This window comes from Buteo buteo, chromosome 10, assembly GCF_964188355.1.
Source record: "Buteo buteo chromosome 10, bButBut1.hap1.1, whole genome shotgun sequence".
NCBI classification, from domain to species: domain Eukaryota; kingdom Metazoa; phylum Chordata; class Aves; order Accipitriformes; family Accipitridae; genus Buteo; species Buteo buteo.
Genome location: NC_134180.1, coordinates 11,608,342 through 11,626,889, shown reverse-complemented (window position 1 = coordinate 11,626,889; position 18,548 = coordinate 11,608,342). Strand labels below are relative to the sequence as shown.

The following is an 18,548-nucleotide window of genomic DNA, read 5'->3' as shown; positions in this document are numbered from 1 at the left end:
GGCATTATGCAGTACGTAGAGGGCTCGCCCTCCTTCTCCATGGAAGGTGGGTGCCAAGCTCTGACCTCTCCCCAAAGCCCCGGATCACTGAGGACATGAACACCATGGGCTCAGAGCTATTTTTTCTTTTTAATGGTTTTAGCAACAAAGAGGAAGACACCCCTGGGAAAAAACAAGGCTTACCTCAAGGAAGGCTTTATGGAAAGCCTCAGATACGTACAGGTCTGTACGACCCTCTGCAATGATGCCTGAAATACAAAATGGAGAAAGTTAAAACTATGTTTTTAGACAACAGCTCAGGAAAGAACATGCTTCCATCCTTCATAGACTGTGTTTGAGCGGAAGGCGTGTCTGCTGTCCTGGTTTCAGCAGAAATATCCTTCACCAGCTGCAATTGATCGCTTAGCTCCCATGTCCTTAGTGCAGAGCAGGGCTGCATGTCCATGATGGGACTTGACCGCAGAGTCCATCATTGACTGCAGCAACATCTAAATGCTTTCATGTTCTCGCTCCTCATGTGCTGCTGCACTTACTGCCCTGGCACCCATGGAGGAATGGTTACCCCCCACCTCCACCCTGCACCACCCCGTCTCCGCATCTGACCTGGGAGTCTGGCGTTTTCTGGACTGAAGAGATCTTCCAGCCCCATTTTTCTCAGCTTCTCCTTGACACTGAAGCTGTCCTCGATGCGGAAGCGAGGGAGGTAGACAAAGAGAGATACCTCCATCATGGAGTCTATCCAGTCCTGCAGCTTCTCTGATGTCAGGTCTCGCTCCACCTCCACCAATGGTGTCCCAGCATTGGGCAGGACCAGCACCATTGTGATATCATCCCCTTTGTAAGGCAGCTCCAGCACCTGGACTTTGTCCTGGGGGATGGATGCGTGGTGGAATTTGGACTCCTGGTACATAATTGGGACTTTGCAGGTCTCACCATTAGCTTTATGAAATAAATCCAGTTTTGTGTTTGGAGCTGGGAACTGTGATTTCCAGTGCCCCTAAAAGGGAGAAGGGGAGGACAAACATGAGCATCATGTTTCCCCCAGGGAAATGGGCTGCTCCCCCAGTTTTGTTAGCCATACCTTAAAATAAATGGTGTTGACCAGGACCAAGACAGTGAGATCATCAATACCTCTTTCTGGGATCACTTCTGTAATGCGCTTCTCTGTCTTGTTAGCTACCCACTCATTAATGATCTTCCTGGAAAATTCTGGCTTCTCCTGAAGGAAGAGACCAAAAAAGGTTAAGTCAAAGCTTTTAAACACCTCTTTGTACCCCTTCTGCAGGAGACTTTAACAAGGTGCATGCTCGGGGAGGACATTGCTCCCAGTGTAGTGCTGCAACGTTTAGAAATGAGGAGTGGTGAAGTGACTGTGGTTAAGGTGAGCTGGGACAGGAGGAGCTGCATCCCATAGTCCCTCCTGCCTTCACTGATGTCCCACCCACCCAATGCAGGGCACTCCTTGTGGGCAAAAGATGGGGACACAGCAAAAGCAGAAGGACAGGATGGGGGGAAAAAATGAATGAACAAGAAAAATCCCAAGTAGTTCAAACTCACTTTGAAGTTCAAGGGCCAGAGTTTCGCTCCATAAACTATTTCACTAATGTTCTGGTAAGTCTCATTAAAGACCAAAGACTTCTCCCCGAAAAGGCGGTTGGCCGATACCAGCTCTGAGGATTTGTTGGCTTTCTTGTAAAGCCGGCAGTTCAGCTTGGCAAAGAAGAAGTGGATCTGATCAGATGTCTTTTCCGAAATGGTGTCAAATCGAAAGACCTGGAAAAGCCAAACAGTGAGGAGGAATCCATGAGCAGGCTCTTGCACTCCCACAGCTCCCAAGCCCCACAGTAAGTGGTGATGCAGCCTTTGCCTGCTGCTCAATAGCCTAAATCACAAAGCCAAGAAATCTGCAGGCCCTCAGAGCTTCACCCTCCATGTTTAATTTGGAACCCAAATCTACATAAGAGCAACACATTGCCATCCCAAGACCTAGATTTGGAGAGGTCCAAAATGGAGGGTTAAACACTGCTCAGCATGGAGAGGTACTGCTCCTCTTTCTAATTCTGGCTTCCTTGCTCTCCATACTCTGCCTGTGACTGGTCCCAACTTCTCACTGTCTTTGACCCAGCACCCTACCCAAGAGAAGACTCCAGCTCTTGCTCACTGAAGCTCCTTCCCTAGAGCTGTTGGCAGGGCACTTACCTGGATCTGCCTCTTCCTTTGCCTCTGTTCCCCACGCACTTTTGTTGCCCCAGCTGCCAGGGCAAGATGCATCATTTTGTGTGTGTCTATCTCAAACGTGGGCATGACTTAGCTAGACCCTTTAGATGGCTGTACAGAAGACACACTAAGGTCTTGGTGATGTTTTTCTCTGTGCACTCTGACCCCTGTCAGGGAACAGATTCTAGCTTGGCATATGAACCACAAGGCTTCCCCCAGTGCTGGTAAAATTAACATAGCTCATGCACGGTGTTCATAAACCTCCTACCACACCCCAGTGAGAGCCTCACCCGAGATAAGCATTGCGTTGACGGGGCCTGGAAGCAGCTCTCAGGTCAGTGCAGGTCACAGGAGGACTCCCAAGGTTTGTGCTAAACCCTCCTGTGATGATGCCAAAGGCTGCTCCTTTCCAGGAGCAGTTCTTGTGGCCTGTTGAGTAATTCTGGTACATCTTATCTATTTTAGCAGGGAGTGGGAATATGTAGCAATCGTTTTTAGGGTAGATTTCTGCAGCACAGTGCATTTTTTCTTATCTGCTCCTAGCTGCCAGCTGGAAGGACAGTTATGATTTGTCTATCTACCACCAAACCTCAGGGTTTTAAGGCACAGAAAATCCCACAGCACATTGCTCCACATGAACATCCAGGATCTCTGGGACCATTTCCTAGGAGGCAAAGGTGGCATTATTGGCCTTTTGTAGGGAAAAGGGGGGATTAGGAGTGCAGCTCTGGGTCCTGGGTGGCTCAGTGAGAGAAGGGTCCTTTCCAGTGGGAAGGGCTGCCCAGAGGGGAAGGCATGAGTCAAGATTTTGGAGATATGGTTCACTGCTCTGCTCAGACTGTGTGGATGATGGCAGGAGACCCCAACATTACTTACTCCAGAGGCAGGATCTGTAAGGATAGCGGCAGTGGGGACAAGTGGAGCAGTTTGATTCACACCTCCTCGTTGCAGGGAGAAAGGCCCCTCTGGGCTATAGTCTCCAGTCTGCAAGGAAGGTACCAAAGGCAGTACCAAACCCCACATGGCAGACAGGCATACTCGCAGTTGTCAGGCAAGCAGGTCTGACAGCGAGAAGGGTGCTTGGACAGGCAGGGAGTTAATTGGTCCCATGGAAGAGCCAGAACTCAGGATTACCTCTCTGTCCAGGACCAGAGCTCCCTCCTTTGGGTTTAGAAGCCACAGCTGGAAGGAGAGGCTCCCCGCATACAGGCTCCCCTGCCTGGGAAGCTCAGGCTCTTACTGTGCTGTTGTAATACTGCCCAACACAAGCAGACAGAAGCTGTTTAGTTCTGGCTAAGCACTCAGACTGCTCTTACTTCTTGAGGGCCTCCTTGTAGTAAGCCTAACTGATGTTCCTGTGCTTCTGCAGGGTGGCACAGCCCTGGAAGCCAGGTGGACTGGAACGTGTCCCATGTGTCTTATTTTTGCCCCAAAGGGGAGAGAGAGAGAATAGGAAAAAGAGCCTTTCTCAATGGGACTTGGTATCATGGCTTTTCCTGCTTTTTGCACAAGAAAAGGCTTAGCTACCTGCTCAGCTCATTGCTTGCCCAGCCTGTGAGAAACAAACTGTTCCCATTCCCTTCCCTCATCTCCCAAATGGGCTTCCTTTCCTCCAGATGAAAATTAACCTCAAACCCAGGAAATCCACCTGGAATGCTGGATCCAAATAGGGAGTGAGAGGAAAGAGCTGGGATCTAACCAAATCCCAAGACAAGCGGCTTGTGTATGTCCTTTCATGGGGCTTGTTTAAATAGAAGTCTCCCTTCACAAACCAGGGATCCATCCTGACCCAGGGAGCCCTTTAGCAGCAGTTGGCCACTATCATCTTTGCTGTCTTTCAGACCCTGGTGACAGCTACAGGAAAAGGCTGAGGAAATGCCACTGACCTCCATGAGCTGCTGGAGGGTGCTACCACAAGCTCCGAGCTTGGTCATGGCAAAGGCTGTAGAAATGCTGAGGGGTGACATGAAAATGTTTTCCCCATTGTCCTTAGAGTCAGCCAGGTACTTGTAGAAGACAACAGCAAAGCGAGAATTGGCCTTCGACAGCTCCCAGACCCGGGGGTTAGTAGACTCTGGGAGCTTGCCCTTCCCTGGCTCCTGCCCCTCGCCCTCCTGGGGCTTCTTCTCGGGGTTGCGATAGATGCAGATGGGATTCACTGGGATGTCGCGTGGCTTTGCAGTGCAGACGTCTTCCACGACGTAGCGCTCAGGGGCAGCCAGACCCCAGACACTGAAGAGACACACCACAAAAAGATGCATTGTCCTGGAACCAGAAAGAGAAAGCTTATACACACTGGCCTGCCCAGAAAACCCATGCTGCCTCTGCAGCCCACGGGCCCCATTTCAGCCAACATCAGAGTGACAGGAGCCCCACGGTCCTCTCCAATTGTCCTTTTGTCCTGTAGCTACAGGATAAACCAAGAGGACAGACAGACACCACCAGCAGGATGAGCATGCCTCTGAGCACACACCACTTTTAGAAACAATACACTGAAAACAGTGCTTTCCCAGAGCCCCTGGTGCCCTCCTTTTCAAGCAGCAGGCTCAGCCCTGACAATGTTGTACAAAAAAGGATGATTTGAACTTCTGAGTCCTCCCCAGCAGTGAGCTGAGGTGGCTACAGTGAAAGGACCCTGCCCATGCAGTGTTTCCCCAGGCCTGCCTGCAACAGGAGCCAGCACAGAGCCACCAAAGCCTTCCAGCTGCCCTGATTTGCAGTCCAGGTATATTTATGCTTCTGTACAGATCCTACCCATCTTCCTCATGGGGAGAGCTCCCAGGTATCCCAAGCTCCACAGCCCAGTTGGCCTTAGACAAAATGTTTTTGACTGTTTTCTTCCCCTTTTCCCTGGGGGAATCTCCTACTTTTCCTGGTCTCTTTTCTCTCCCTTCACCTGAGCTCCTCTCTCCCCTTCAATTACTGTCTGTGCTTTCAGGGTCACCTCAGCTTTACACTATTTAAGGTACTGATGCAGGAAACACTAAAGCAGAGAAGAGAGGTGATAAGGAAGAGGTCTTCAGGGAAGTAGGTCCCTCCATGCATTGAGCATCTTTAATCCTGAAAAAGTGTATTTTATAAGTGTGTATGGTGTAGCTGGTGCACCACTGCTATTCCTGTCCAAAGTTCACAACACCTCAATGCAAACTGACTGTCCCTGGTACCAGAGGAGGATAATAACCATGTTCCAGCAAAAGCAGGTCTCTGAAAATCTCCCAGCAAGGCACAGAGAATTTGTATTTTCCACCTTTGCTAAAGCAGGGGATCTGCACATCCCACCAGCTCTGGCAGCAAGACCTCATCAGTCATCCTAGGGCCGATTAAGTGGCACGCAAGATTTCCTGCATATTGTGGTTTTGAGATGCCCTTTACATGACTCTCTGGTGGGTTTGTTCACATATCCCGTGGGAGGAAGCTCACGGACCGCAGCCACAACAGCTCGGGAAACAACTACTGCAAAGGGCTGGCAGCCTGCCCAGGACTTGCCTGCCGTGGAAGACTTTTTCAAAGATATGTCTAACTTGGGTAGGTCTCTGCCTGCCCCCGCATACTCACTGCCACAGCTACCAAGCACTGCCTCCTAAGTAACTAAATCAAAGATCAGCTGCATTTAGCACTGGTGACCTCTGGGTCTGTGGTCTTGCCAGGGCTGGTAGGCCAGCACCTGGGGAAAGAAAACAGGAGCAACTGAAGGGCTGATCCAGGATGCAGGAGACCTCTGGGTTCTTTTACAACCCCCTCTCCAGGCTCTGGGGCAATGACTTCATCTTGGCTCCAATTTCTCTGCAAAAGCAGAAATTACCTCATTTGGCATCGAGACCATATCGAGCCCCAAGGGGCCCTCTCTAGCATAGACTAATAGCATAGCAACAAGTACTGCAAGAAAACATGCAAAACAAGACGTACTTGCTCAGGCCACAGCCACTGCTCTTGCTGGTAACAACAAACAGATTATCTTTCAAAAGGTTTAGGATAGATGCAGAGGGCAAAAAATCTGAAAGGGGAGGGAAGTCAACCGAATACAGAAGGAAAAACAACACCCAGGGCAGGAGGCCAAGAGAAAGGAAAAATATTCAGACAATTGAAAGTGCTCCAGGAAGCGCTGCTCTTCCGAACCTTTCACTCCTACAGGAAAAAAATCAGCCAGCAACAAGCCAGGCACACTTCTGTGCTCCATAGCTCTAGGGCCTGGACCAGGGTGGCCCTTTGCTGCCTGCCAGCAGCCTTCCCTCACCCACGCTTAATTCTCTCTGGCTCCAGCAGCACTGACGTACCCATGGCTGGTCCCACCGCAGAAAGGACAACCTCACTGTAGTCTGTGGCCTGTCACTCAGCTCAGCTCCAGGGAAAGGCATATCCACCTGCCTGTACAAGCACAACTGCCTGCTTCTGTCAAGCTAGAGGCAGATCGTGGTGTCTGCCATCACAGAAAGTGCTGCTAATCTCATATTTAAAACCCAAAGCACAAGAGTGGGGAGAGCACCTCATCTTCATCCTGTCCTGATTAAATGTGAAAGACTCCCTGTTTCTACTTCACAGTAAAGTCTTGATTCCATCAACTTAGAGGAGATACAGGACTTCACACTAACACTTTAAATAAAATTTATCAGCCACTAAGGCTGACTTGGACCCTGATGTGTCCAGTCTTGTCTCTTACAGGCAAGAGCCCATGCTATTTCTTAGGCCAGCTCTTTGCTGTAGCACTTGGCCGAAAAAGTCCTCCTCCCTCCAGAGCTCTTCAACACTCCCTTTTCCCCTGCAGCACTGCCATGCACTCCATATGTCAACTTCTTTCATCCTGGAAGGATCCCAAAAGTACTACTGCAACATCACTATCTGAAAGGGGTTACTAGCAAGGAATAATGTAAAAATGAGAAAGGGCTCTTTTTCCTGCTTCATCCCCTTGGCATGGAAAGCCAAAAAACAAGTTCCTGATTCAGCTCAAAATAAACTCCCCCATCCCATGCCTGCTGTGCAACACAGCCAGACTTCAGCCAGCGCAGGCCACTTCCATCCCAGTGTTTCTCATCGCTGCATGAAAGGATGACTAACTGGGTTTGCAGACTCACAGCTCACCCCCCAGCAACCAATCTACTGAGCCTCCAGTGCTACCTATGGTGGCGTGAATGTCCCACAGCACCCATGCAGTTTGCTAAAGAGCCCAGGGAATGTTAAGTATCTCAAACCATTTTGAGATTGACTTTGGCTCTTGAGAATAAAAGCCTTTTCCCCATCCCCTCACACCCCAAAAACAGAGTGCAAAGCAAATCAGCGGTGCTCTTTTACAGCTGGGCAAGAGATCAGTGATTACTCAGGACAGCCTGACCTTATGAATTGCTCTCCACACCATGAAGCATTGCTACAAGTTGGGGATAAAAGTCAAGCATGACACTTTAGAGAGCTGTACAGAAGTGAGCCTTCATGAGAGCTGGGATGGGAGGGCCCTCTTGAAATGGCTCCTTAGGCCCATGCCTAGAGCAAAAAACCTCTGTCAGCAGCTAAAATTCACAGGGGTCCTACAAAGGGAAAAGAACCTGTTACAAGGAATTAATTAACAATGAAAGATTAGTGAAATCTGTTTCTCTTACCTGCCCCTGTACCTCCAGCCTTCTGCTTTTAGGACGCAAATGCAAATCGTTAAGACAAAGGGCAGTCTTGCTTGAACCCAAACCAGTCCAAAGCAGCCTCCCTACTGGATTTCTGTGCTCAAGCAGAGCTGAGATGAAAGCAGGGGAGGGTGAGAGGGGGGTAGGATGCTGAGGCCAAAGGCTGATGACCGGCTGCAGAAGGTTAAGCAAAGAGCAGAAAAAAAGCAATGTTTAGTTTGAAAGAGGTTTTAAAGTTCAATCTGACAAGGGAAAGTTCGACCACCTACCCCATGCAAGTGCCAGATACCTTCAGTTCTTGCCAACAGAAAATTAACTGCTTATACCATGAAAAAAAACAACCCCAAACTTTCAAGAGTTCAAATAAAAATGTGATGATCTAAGGCATCTGTAAATCTCACTTTAGTATCTTGTAATTCAGCAAAATGTTTCCCTCTGCCCAAGACCTGTCACCCCCCATTTCCCAAACGAACAGGCACAAGTGGGGAGAAACTGCCCCACTTCACACTCTGCAGTTTCAAATACATCCCCCTCTTAACTACACTCACCTTTTCACTTGCACAGCTGGAAAGCAAAGAATTAACAGCATCTGCCCCTGCCTAGCTGCATTGGGAGCAGGACCGAGCAACACAATTTCAGATCTAGGATGCAGCTGCTCTACAAATGCAACAGCATTGCCTCCTGAACATCAAAAGCCAGGAGCTCGCTGGCTCAGTGAGTGCTAAAGCCGCCCTGCTACTGCCCTGCAGTAAGAGCCCAGGTCTTAATGGGAAAATGCAGCTGCAAACTGGTTTGGGGGACAAGTAAAAGCCCTTACTATACCAGTACAGGCTAGAATAAAAATGGGAGAGATTGTGGAAATAAATGCACATGAAAAATGGTCGACATGCTCTGGACCCATCTTTGCTTTCGTGGGTTCCCCTCCATAGCCTGGGGCCACAAGTGCCACTCTTAAAAACTGCCTCTGCCCAACATAACATCATTCTTGCTCTCTCGTCAGTTGTATAATCAGGGATATCTTCATCAAAAGCAAGCACAAGAACTACACAATCCACTCTGAACACAGCCCAGTAACACGCACACAAACACCTGCTCCTCAGAATTGCTTTCTGCCTGACCACAGATTAGCCCAGACTTGCAATGCAAGTCAGTAACCCACAGGTTAGGTATTTGTGATCTGCTGCAGGAGATAAAATGCCCTCAATGAGAATGGAAGGACACGTGCACTGTACCTTGTTGCTCCAAGTGGCTGCTGGTTTAATTTTCCAAGGTAACTCACATGCTTGCAGGTCCCAGGGTCTTCAGGGTGAATTAGGGAGGTTCCACACCCAGCAGAGAGCAGCAGGCAAACATCCGAGCATGGGTTTCTGTTCACCCAAAGCTTAGAGGTAGTTTAAAGCAGTAAAAACAAGAGCAAACACCTATTGTGCTTTGCACACCCCATATAGCTTAAGATAATGTGAATAAACTCTTACCAGCATGACAAAGTAAGCTGGTATTGCAACTGCATGCTCACTTCAACTCTAAGAGAGACCAAATGCCTAAAACTGAGCAAGAAAATGCTTTCTTCAATGATGGTTGCCCTATTAACAGCAAAGTTAATTCCAGAATTGGCACTGTAGGGCTGAAGGGATCTGCAAGCTGCCCAAGCCATACCTGGTAGGATAGCTGAGTAAATATATTTTTTGAGTGCAACACGTAAGTGGCAATTTATCACTGGTTCAGCTCAAAAGCAACAACCCAGCACTGATGCCTGAGCAGAGCTATACCTAAGGAAGCATCCAAAATTACAAGCGTGTTAATACAAACCAATAGCTGCCTTGTTTACTCTAGCAGAGGGACTGTTTTTCTCCTAAAGCTGCTGTTCACAGACCCAAAAAAGGGATCAGCTGCTCAAAACCATTAAGCACCAAAGCTCTAAGCCTGGCAGCCTGGGGCAAGAGAGATCAAGCACCTTGCCTCAGTTTTGGTCTCTCCCACACTCATAGTTCAGGAGACAGGGAGTCGGAGTTCTCAATTATGGGGAAGGAGATTACAAAAACAACTCAAGATGTCTCAGCCAGGATGGAGGACCCCTTCATTTCAGGGTGCTGCTCTCTTTTTCAAGTGCCCATGGAGCTGTGTGGTACAGAATACCGCTGCTTGCAACCTCTGGAGGAAAATCACAAGCTTTGCTCTCCGCTTTTCAGAGAAAAGAGCCCAGTTTCCAGCAGCAGGGCGACAGTGTGTTTTCTCAACATGCTTGCACTGTCTTCTGAATTTTGCCCTTTTTTTGAGAAGCTGGAAAGAAACAGCCCTTGAACATACCTGAGCGGTGAGCAGGAACACAAATTTGCTTAGCTTTTGGTTCATGCTTTGGGTGCTCACTGTCGAGTTCTATGCAACGCACAGGGAGGAAGACTTACACACTCACAGAACAAGATGGGATCAAGAAATCTTGTGTTCTGGGCTAGCGTTTTCCAGCTCCCTTCTAACCTGGTATCCATACGCAAAGGGAAAGAAAATTTTCCAGCAGCTGCCATCCACTTGAGCTCAGCCTCCCCTCTTTTCCATATACAAAACCCTCCAAGTTTTTTCCATATACAAAACCCTCCAAGTTTTCCCAAAGCTCTCCTGATGCAGAGCAGCCACCACTCCCTTCCACAGGGATCTGACTCTCCATAGCACTTCAGATCTTTAAAAGCCAACCACTGTAGAAATGCAGCTTTTTTTTTTTTTTTCTCCCCTTTTCTTCCTACGCAAGTGAGTACCTGAGCATCCTGGACACTCAGACTAGTGGGAAAAAGGGAAAGGAAACCATCACCAACTGATATATCCAGTTTTCTGCTGGATTGCTCACTAAATACAGTTCCCTTTATAGGAACTGCATGCTTCAATCATCCAGCAAAAAAAATACACCTGTGTGGAAGTGTGAGGGGGGCCTAACAGCAGTGATGGGCTTCAGTCCAGCAAAGCACACACCTCAGACTGGATCCACAGTGCCTGGGTTCAAAAGTAAGGGTAGAAGTAATAAACACACACATAAACTGCCAGGGCAGAAGCCTGTGCTTGCCCTGCAACAGTAGAAGGAACAGTTTATCAGCAAAGCTGCAGCTTATTCCACATCAGACTATGTTCAGTCAGTCTCAGATTTATAGCCAGCTACTGACTTGCTAAAACCCCAAAAAAGCAGCTAAAGGAGAAGATTAAAAACCACAAACCAGACTGTGGGACAAACCTTATTCTCACTTGAAGGCAAGTTCCAAAACAGACTCAACATTAGAGGCACGCTGCTTGCTCCTTGCTCTGAAGGGTTTGGTTTGGTTTTTAAATACATAGACTCTCTTCAAGCAAGAAAGAAAACTAATTATTTTGAGTACCCTTTCTTGTTTGCCTCTGGTGAACACAAGAAGCCGCCACTTTGTCTACAGGTAGAGTCAGAAAAGAAACAGCCCCTGCGGTGGTGCATTTCTCCCCCCCTCTCTAGGCTGATTTATGAACTTGGGAAGTCTCGCTAGGCCTCAGCATAAGTGTAATGAGTTGGGCAGTTAAGTGACCCTTGGCTGTGCCAGGAACTCTTACACAACTAAGAGAGCTATGCTGTGTGTCTCAAGGACTCCTGCTGCCCGGTGGAGGATGGGAGTAGAGATAGCCTGTTCTCTCTCATAACAACCTTGAGACATTACAGTCCTCCTGTGAGAATCTTGGAGCATCCCGTATCTATGTTTTAAGTTATTCTCAGACAGCCTCAGAGCTTTCCTTATCTGTACATGAAAGAGTACCAGCGCAGGTGGGATTCCAGCAATTTGTTGATGACAAAAGTCAATCATCTCCCAAACCTATACACAGCAGTACTAAGTAAGGTGCTCTCAGCTCTCCTGGACCACAGCAGGCTGTCACCAGCATCTCCCTCTGACTGGGACACCTCTGAGACCTCACAAACTTTCCTGTTTGCAAAAATCAGAAATCTGTTGCTGAAAGCCAACATGACCTGGGCTGATACTCTCTACTCCTTGAGGTTCGACCCTTCGCCCGTTAAGAAAGATGCCGAAGCATTCAACGTGAATCTTTTCACTGATCTTGAGAGGAATTTTTAACAGGTATACCTCTTTACTCTCTTATATGTGTATCTTTTAGTGTCTTTATGCATGCGTGTGTACTAACCCGAGTAGCCTATAATAAGCATATTATAGCAAGTATATTATAAAGTTATTACTTTTAAACTTAAATTACCATTGTGACTTTTATTCAACTGTGAATGATTTTTAGGCTATTATACTCATATATATAGATATATATATATAAACCGTTGACCAAGTCTGGGACTAGGAGTCGACCCAGCCGCACCGAGACTCTAACAGGAGTTTAGAAAGCAAGGGGGTATTCTCTGAACCTTGTGACTCAATGGGAGGGTCTCCCCTATTTTTCCACGTTCCCAATCTTTGCACAAATCACCAGGAATTAATTCTAACTAGAATTTTCTTTCTAATATTTCCTTTTACCCTACTACATTTTTGGTCTCTATGTAGGTTAAGTTTAGTCTGAGTCTAACTTAATTTTCCTGAGTGCATTTCATCCAGGTACCAAGTAATACGAGTGAACCTTGCCATCCAATTCTGTGAAGTCACGCTTTTATATAAATTTCTATTAAATCATTTTTCTATTGCTAATACAATTGGAGGTGATTCTTTAAGCAATCCAAACCCCTCTTCTGTCTCTCATTCACGCCCCCCGTGACAGACCAGATCTCCAAAGAGACACACGGCTTCTCTGCTATTTGGCATCTCTTATGCCCCAGCCCGGCAGAGAACAAACACACCTTGACCTGGAGAAAGTCTTACACGGTCAGTCTTCATAGAGTCTTACACCTCACACAAAATTTAGAAGAATGCACATTCATGCCAGACAGAAAATGAGAGATATTTCAAAAAGTGTTCTCCATTAATTTATCATTTAATATAAATGCTGACAGAAAAGCAGATAAGACCTTGTAGACACTTCCATCTATTTACAAACCAAATAGCGAATCACCACCTTTTCACTCATTTTTTTTGTTGAATCTGTAACTCAAAGGACCCTCAGACACTATGTGGAAACAAGGTAAGGTTGAGTCAGTCTAAGAGGGAGAAAAGCAAGCTGAAGAGGGAAGAAGAAATAGCATTTCAACATATGGCTTTTTCTATATAACCACCATGCACACACAATAGGTCTCCACTTCCTTGTTCTTTAATACAAAAGTGACATTGTCAGTTCTATAGTTCTAAAAAAAGAAATAAAGGAGACAAATACTGACTTTCAGATCTCTGCATCCTCTTGCCTCCTTCAATCCACTCCACCCCACTTCACCATAATACCTAGAAGGCTTTTCTTTCAAGTTTAAAAAGTATGTTGCAGAAGTAAAGATACAGGGAGTTGGATACACTGAACTCTTTCTTCTACTCCTTTTGTCATCTCAGAGTTTTTCCAAAAGGTAGTAAAAGCATCCAACCTTTCAAGGAAAGAGATTATCAATGCCTTGTGTGCCTCTGAATGTCTTCCCCCATGAACAGGCCTGTATGTACAAGACTTCAAAATTCCCCTGAACTTGCAAATAATTCAGTTTATGGAATTCTTCTCATATGTTCTACTTAATCTCTACTCCTATTCAAAATGTTTTGATAGTTACAAACAATAAATATTCACAATATCAACCCAGAGTCAGTCATTCCACTAAGGGTCAAGAATTGTTTTTGATGGGGAAGAGCAGCAGGAAAGGAAGAAAACAGCAGAAGGAGAAGAAAAGCAAGAAAAGAACCAGTTCAAACAAAGAGAGAATTCATGACATTTTGTTTAGCATTGATTTATGAGAACAGCAGAGAGGGAATTTCACTTATACAGGAGCCTAAATAAGTTCAAGAAATAGTTCATAACCTGACTCAACAAATCTCATTGCCTCCTTTATTACCTAAACTATCCTTTTTTATTTTATTTTTTGTTAAATATACCTCTGCAGGGCACAATCACATACAATCAATACGATTGGAAAATTACATGAGCTCTATCCCAAGCATATATGCACCAATGTTAAAAAGTTATTTAAAAAACCAAACAAACCAAAAAATAAAATAAACTCCACCCAAAAAGGTGATAATGACTGCAGAATGTCTCGGGGAGACTTGTACGGAACTAACAAGATCAAAGAAAACTAGGCTTACAAAAACAGGAAAAAAAGTCATCCATAGAGAAATCCCACAACTGGAAGTAGATTATTTCAAAGAGGGGGCGGGAGCTGTCATAGATAAGATCCCACAACTCTTCCTCCCACGCATGCCTTGCCTCACCTCTGCCTCCCCATAGCAACAAATACAATGGGGAAAGAGCTCGACACTATGCTACTAGTTATAGAAAATAGGGAAAAATAATCAAGCTACAGCACAGTTGCTAAGCTGACTTCAAGGAAAGCTCCTCTTAGCATAGAGGCTGCTTACACAGCAAGCAGAGGCCAAAGGGGTAATGGGAACTCCTTAAAATTAGAAAAAAACTGAAAGTCATTGGATGTGCTTGTTTTGCCCATTAGAGCAGCTTCACTTGAGAGGCTGCAGATTAAAGGTACCAATTGTGAACTGTGCAGCAGCTGTGATGTAAACACCATTTCTTCTCTTCTGTCTTAGGTTGCTTTATACATTTATAAAACGCTGCTACCAAGTTTCTTTTTAAAAAGCTAGAAATAAAGAGGTCAGTGCACACATCCAGTTGTGGGATCCATCCAATACACAATCTGGTTTGGATGCCAAAGACTTGTGAGTGCTGTCTGCCACAGAACTATTACTAAATCTTTTATAACATTACAAAGACGCAAATAATTTCTTAAACAATAAATACTCCACAAGATTTTCTTTTTTGCTTACAGATGTATTTTCCCCATATACATTTCATATGTATTTCCATCATCTCTAATGCTTTTTACTTTCAGAGACACTCCACCACCTGTTGCTTCCATCTTTTCCAAGACTGTATTTTTCAAATTGAAGTTGATAATTGTGTTTTCCTAAAACTTTTAGATCTAAGAATCAGTTGTTTCCTGGAATAAGAAAACATCCAACTTGTATAACCAAAGACACCTGCCTTGCTGGATGAAGCTAGGCACCTAAACTTTCCCAAATACTGGACAACTGGCAATTTGCACTAAAATCATACACAAACTCACTGGAATTGCAAAGATTGCCTGGGACACATCAGTTATTTATTTATGTTACTAAGCTATAGGCATCCAATTTGATTCTTATGGTCACATATTTTAAGCTTCAAATGACTGGGATGTTCCTCATGCAGACAAATCCACATTCCCGCGTGCTCTTTTTATTTTGAAATTTCAGAAAAAGCTGCACCCTCTTTGCTTACCATAGTGTTCAAAGAGTTTCCATGGTATGATATTACACTTGCCATTGGGAAATAAAACTAGAAAGAAAATCAATATTAAGTTTGTTCTCCTTTCCCTGCTAATCCAGGCTCTACCTGCACTGCAAGAAGTGCCTCGAAGACTGTGACAGCACTAAGCAGTTACATTCTTCTTCCTACACAAGAATAAAGACCACATGTTAACTGTATAAGGACACTGTGCTGGGATACCACTCCCCAAAATTGCTTACTTATACTGTATGACTTGAACTAACTTACTCTAGCCTCTTTCACCCCCCTGACATTTCAACTGAAAATAATGCCGTTGATAACAGCTGAGTATGGAAAAGAGAATCCCCAATGAAGTTTTTGGCATTTCAGATTACATTTGATCTGAGAAGAAATCAATTTGCGCTACATAATCTCTATGGTGGTATACCACAAGTAATAACCACCCAACTGTTAGCACCAAGGCTATACCTAAAGCGTGGCTCAGAAGAGCTGTTTTGCTTTCCTCAAATTCAGAGTTTACATTTACTCAAGCAAGGTGGATGTTTTTCCAGTTCATGTCTGAATTACCATTTAGACAACTCAAACTTTTGTTTGCTTTCTTCCATCCAGGGGAATTGATATACTGTGATATAAAAAATTAAGTTGCTAACACACTGACTTTTTTTGGTTGTTTTTAAATCAGTGCTACCAACATTAGGAGACAGAAATAAGAAGTGTGTGTTTTGGAAAGTGAATGATGACAGAAATTTGAATATGAGGGTAACATCACACCCCAGTCTTGCTCTGTGTTCATTCTATCTATTCTAGGACTACAAAAACTTCTTCATACACAGACAGACAAGCAGAAAACTTGCACACTGCTTATATGGTTCTCCCCCCCCTCAATTTTAGAACAAAGATGAGATGGTACTCCTGCTCTTGAGCCTCCTGATTATTACCACTGAATTTCTTAGATCATAAAAGTGGGTCTGAAGTAGCTAGTTAACTGAAGATACTTTATATTGGGGTTCTTCAGGTAACTATCCTGTAAGTCTGCTTCATTATAGTCCAGATTTATAAATGGAAATGGCAATGGAAATAAGGGTTTATGCTACCGACTTACAGATTTCTCTCTGAACCTAAAGACCTTAATAACAGTCTGCAAGAGTTTAAGTTAGATCAAGGAAGGGAAATGCAAGCAGCTTTCTTGTATTATCAACAAAAAGCCTCACTCCTAGTCCCATCTAATAAAGAATTTGCCCCACCTTACTCAATCCATGCTGTCAAGAGACAATATCATCATACAAGTTCGCTTCTCCAACATCTAATTTAATGTAATGCTACAGTTTGACAAGTCTTTTCAGTTCCAATGGGCTTAAAAGTCAGTCACATTTGCAACACAGATTTATGTTTTACTGTAAGTGAAGAAACTTTAAATCAGTATTCAATTTAGATTTAAACACGTAAAGACAAGGCTTCTTTGATTCTATAAAATTTCTATGTTCCTTCTCCCTCTCTAGAGGAGCCATTCTGTCAGCTGAGAGAGCGCATGAGAGACTGAAAACATGTCAGAATACCCCAGATACATCTCAGTACATTGCAAATTGTATGACTAAATGGAATGATTTTCCACAATTCAATGCATGGATAAGGCTTGACAATCATTAACGTCTGTAAATTGTTATTAGGATAATACAGTCAACTCACAAAACCCCACAAAGATTTGACAATCAAAATGGCTACACCAGGAAAAAAAAAATAGTGTAAAGCACAAGTCTTTGGCTCTCCTTTAAAGAAAAACAGCAGTTTACCATGTTTATACAGATCCCCCGTTTGCCTACCAGTAGGGGCAATATCACATTTGTGCATCACTGAGTAATAACACCATTAGAAAAGGCAACTTCACAGAAGTTATTGGCTAAGCGAATTCATTTGAATGCTCTGTTTTGAGGCAGCAAGCTGTCACTGTTACACAATCAGGGAGGGTGAATGGGCAAGCCACAGAAGGAAAGGAAGGAAGGTATGGACAAAAGGGAGAGAATAAGGCTCAGAAGAAACTAGGCAGAGAAGAACTTGAGAAGGGGATAACAGTGCTGCAAGTTTGAAAGGTGCTCTGATTTAAATAAAGTCCTACTCTAAAATGGGAGAGGATACAATCATGTACAAGAGGGGCAGAAGAAAAAGTGTAAGTTTCTGCAATTAAGAAAAGATAAATAGGTCACAGGAAAGGAAGAAGAGATGTTGACAGAAGGAGGAAAATAACACTACAGAATAAACAAACATAATTTCTACACTGAATGAATCACTGTTTGACATACTACAACTTAACCTAACACTTGAAGCTTCCTATTCTGGGGGGGGGGGGGGGGGTGGGTGTCCATGCTGGGGCTGAAACCCAGGTATCAATGAATGTTCAAAGTTGTCTACTGCAGTAGAAAATCTACCTACCAAATGATGCAGTAGTGCCCTAACACCATTGTAAGTAATACTGTTTCTTCTTGCCCAAGTAGAAGGAACTAAACTTCTTTCTAACTGAGACCAATTTCACTGAGATGGACAGCATTCCTGTGCAACTGGGACAATGATGGGCTATAGAAATGAACATGGCAGTACACAGTTACTCCAGAAATTTTCATTCCCTAGGTATTTGCTGTAACCATCAACGCTTTCGTTACATGTAGTGCTATCTGTCCTCCCAGTTTTACTAGCATACTTTTTCCACAAAAAGGGAAAATTTTAAGTGCAGCTTCCAGAAAGACTTAAAAGCATGCACTGCATTTTGCTGTTTGACTTGTTTATCAACTAAACTTCTGCAAAAAAGCAGAAAAAGGACAAGAGGAGGAGGGGGAAAAACAAAGCCAAAAATCGATACTCTTGGTAGATATTAAACAAACTATTTAACAAGCCAAACTATAATACTAGGCAAACAGGGCATTCACCTGGACAGACTGATCAAAACAAGGACACTATGCACAAAGTACAGCACACAGAGCTGGATAAAGGAGAAAAAAAACCAAAAAAACCCAAAAAACCAGTAAGGTCTCCCTTCTAATCCACAGGTTTGAGAAGCACTCACCATATGAAGGCCAGCCATCTGAATAGCTCTTACTACAGAATTCCTTCCGGGAGCAAAAATGGGAAAAAAATTAATCCCTAACCTGGCAAGAAAACTAGCTGGCACAAGTAATAAAAGGCAAAAAGTTTTCTGCCCCTCCAGATTTTCTTCTTAGTGTTGAAACTGAATCTGTAGATTCAAATATAACATAACCGTCTTTGAAAATTCTTTTTACATCAAGAATTACTGCAGTCAAAAAAAAAAGGTACATTCTGGGTTTGTCCTCCTAGATTAGAATATTGCACTAATTATCTCAACTAAAA

The 18,548-nt window shown here is 44.5% G+C and overlaps 1 protein-coding gene across 3 annotated transcripts in view; it reads right to left on the bottom strand.

Moving 5' to 3' along the window:
• The window catches only part of RC3H1 (ring finger and CCCH-type domains 1), an 81,788-nt gene that overhangs the window by 936 nt on the left and 62,304 nt on the right, over positions 1 to 18,548 (bottom strand). Inside the window, exons 1-6 of one of the 3 annotated variants that reach the window (XM_075038631.1) lie at positions 7,806 to 8,065; positions 4,104 to 4,482; positions 1,558 to 1,773; positions 1,082 to 1,219; positions 604 to 997; positions 184 to 248 (exon numbers count right to left, since the gene is read on the bottom strand). In XM_075038631.1, the coding sequence (XP_074894732.1) occupies positions 184 to 248; positions 604 to 997; positions 1,082 to 1,219; positions 1,558 to 1,773; positions 4,104 to 4,478 (1,188 nt within the window). In that variant the 5' untranslated portion in view covers positions 4,479 to 4,482; positions 7,806 to 8,065. Of the gene's footprint in view, positions 1 to 183; positions 249 to 603; positions 998 to 1,081; positions 1,220 to 1,557; positions 1,774 to 4,103; positions 4,483 to 5,161; positions 6,209 to 7,805; positions 8,066 to 18,548 lie in introns of those variants that run through there. The other 2 variants (XM_075038633.1, XM_075038632.1) reach the window with 2 other exon arrangements.